This window comes from Oryzias melastigma, linkage group LG8 (assembly GCF_002922805.2).
Source record: "Oryzias melastigma strain HK-1 linkage group LG8, ASM292280v2, whole genome shotgun sequence".
Lineage (NCBI taxonomy): Eukaryota > Metazoa > Chordata > Actinopteri > Beloniformes > Adrianichthyidae > Oryzias > Oryzias melastigma.
The window spans coordinates 3,453,876-3,456,397 of record NC_050519.1 but is presented as its reverse complement, the minus strand read 5'-3'; the positions used below and the strand labels follow the sequence as shown (position 1 = coordinate 3,456,397).

The window sequence follows — 2,522 nt, the reverse complement described above, 5'->3', positions numbered from 1 at the left end:
GCCACGGTTAGTCAACTGATCGACAATTAAAATAGTCAACGACTAATTTAATAGTTAATTAATTAATTTATTTTATATAATATTGTGTCAGAGTGTAGTAAAGTTGAAAGATATAATGGCATTCTGCTAACTTTTTGGACTATTTTGGCATCTACTAAGCTTAATATTAATATTAAGCTTTAGTTTTTAGTTTCTTTAGTCTAATTTGGAGTTTAGCTAATATCTCAGCTACATGCTAGCTGTTTTGGCTAATTGAGGCTTTTTTGTTTTTCAGAATATGTTGGAGTTCAGCTGTTTTGGCTAACTTAAGATTCGGCTTTTTCTATTTTTAAGGCTAATTTGGCATTTAGCTAGTAATTTAGCAGGCTAACAATTTCAGCATCTCAAGCTAACGTCACTAGCATCTTCAGTTGCCAAATTCAGCTTACAGCATCTAGTGTGAATATATCTAGGTTTTAGTAAGTTAAAAGCTAATGATTGCTAAAATGTGTGTTTTACATCCACTTTGTGCACGACTCGATTAGTCGACTAATTGGAAAAAATAATCGGCTACTAAAATAATTGTTCTTGGCAGCACTGAACCTAATAGTCTTTGGAGAGTAAAGAAATACATATTCAGGATGTCAGTTGAATCCATAGATGAGCTGTGATCTTTGCGTTCTTCCTCCAGCACATCTCAGACCTCCTCCAGAGCTCCACAGCTGGGATTCGGATGTCCGGCCGGGCTCGGCTGTCTCTGTCCCAAACGGTCCTCCTGTCACTGACTCTACTGTCTGAGCGGGTCAGCTACCGGTCGGTGTCGGATCGCTTCCAGCTGGAGAAAGGAAACATCCACCGGATTTTCTTTTCTTTCTGCGAGCGCATCAACGCGCTGCAGGAGAAGCTCATTAGGTGGCCCGTCGGTGAGTTCTGGCGGGTTTTTAGGGGCCGTTTCCAGGCTCAAATGTTGTCACTGATGGTTGAATGTTGTCGTTTAGACAGGGAAGCTGAAGAGATTCTGGTTCCGTTTTCCAGTCTGCTTGGAAAAGGTGAGGAGGAGAATGGGAAAGGTGTTCCTGGAGTTCTGGGAGTGTTGGGACACACACGGATCCCAATCCGTCTGCCAGTAGGCAAACGTGACACGTCTAGGATGAGGACGGAGCAGCATCCCGACTCCTGGTTACACCTGGAGCTGGTTTGTGACCACAGAGGCCACTTCCTCCACTGCAGAGCTGGGAAAGGATCCGACGAGGACCGAGCCGACACTCTGAGGAACAGACTTGCCCTGATGCCCTCCGGTTCTTTCCTGGTAGCGAGGACCGGATACCCACTGACTCCACAGATTTTAACTCCGTACGTAAACAGCTGCGGGCAGAAGGAGGAGCTCTTTAACCAAACTCTAGAGGAGCATTTCCGGACGTTCGGTCAGGCCGTTGCTAAGCTGAAAACTCGATTCCGAAGACTCCAGTACCTGGACATCGGGAACTTTGAGCGAGCCAGAGCCGTAGTCCTGACCGCTTGTGTTTTACACAACGTTTTCCTGAACATGGGACAAGAGATTGATGGACAGTTTGAGAACGAGGAGGTCCCGATCCAGGAGAGAGAAGTAGCAGCAGATGAGGAGGGGATTCTTCATCGAGATGGCGTTGCAGAGTTGCTGTTTAAAAATGTCAACGCTGTGAGAACTTAACCTGTTTCTCGGTAAGGTTGTAGACCACATGTCAAAGTCGAGGCTAATTCCATCCGGCCCTCAAGGTCATTTTATTTTATTGTTATTAACTTTATTTCTAACTTGTATGATTTGGACAAAATATATTTTATAGAGAGTAAAATATTGAATGTTATTTAAGGTTTAAGTTGATTTATCCTGGAATAATATTCCTGCCTTTTTATTATTCATAATTATATTAAAAAGTTACAGTTTTAAAATGTGTCATTCTGCTAGATTTTTGGACTATTTTGGCATTAACTAAGATTTTTTAGGCTATTTTGAAGTTTAGCTATTTTTTTTCAGCTACATGCTAGCTGTTTCGGCTAACCTATATATTTTTTTTTCTTATTTTTTTGTTTGTTTTGTTTTTTTGGGCTAATTTGACATTTAGCTAATGTTTTAGCTGGCTATCAACTATCAGCTTCAGCGGTTTTAAATATTAATTTCAGCATCTTCAGCGGCCAAATTCAGCTTACAGCATTCACACTAGCATTATCGCAGGTACTGTAATCTTTTTCATAATTATATCAAAATGTTACAGTTTTAAGGTTCTAAAAATGGTCTTTCTGCTAGCTTTTTCAATGATTTTGACATTTCCTAAGATTTGTTAAGTTATTGTTTGGGTTTAGCTAATATTTTAGCTACAAGCTAGCTGTTTTAGCTTATTTAGACTTTTTTTTTTAGGCTATTTTGAAGTTTAGCTATTTTTTTCAGCTACATGCTGAAAAAGTTATGGTTTCAAAGTTTAAAAACAGTTGTATTAGAGTGTTCCATAAATGTTTATCATATTCGGCCCGGGACTTAAGGTGTGTTTTGGATCTTGGCGTCCTGT

The 2,522-nt window shown here is 40.2% G+C and overlaps 1 protein-coding gene across 1 annotated transcript in view; it reads left to right on the top strand.

Moving 5' to 3' along the window:
- LOC112146020 overlaps window positions 1-1,748 on the top strand; it is a 2,875-nt gene extending 1,127 nt beyond the window's left edge. Inside the window, exons 2-3 of the mRNA XM_024271573.2 lie at window positions 671-902; window positions 978-1,748. Of these exons, the coding sequence (XP_024127341.1) occupies window positions 671-902; window positions 978-1,669 (924 nt within the window). The 3' untranslated portion in view covers window positions 1,670-1,748. The remainder of the gene's footprint in view (window positions 1-670; window positions 903-977) is intronic.
- The last annotated feature ends 774 nt before the right edge of the window (window positions 1,749-2,522 follow it).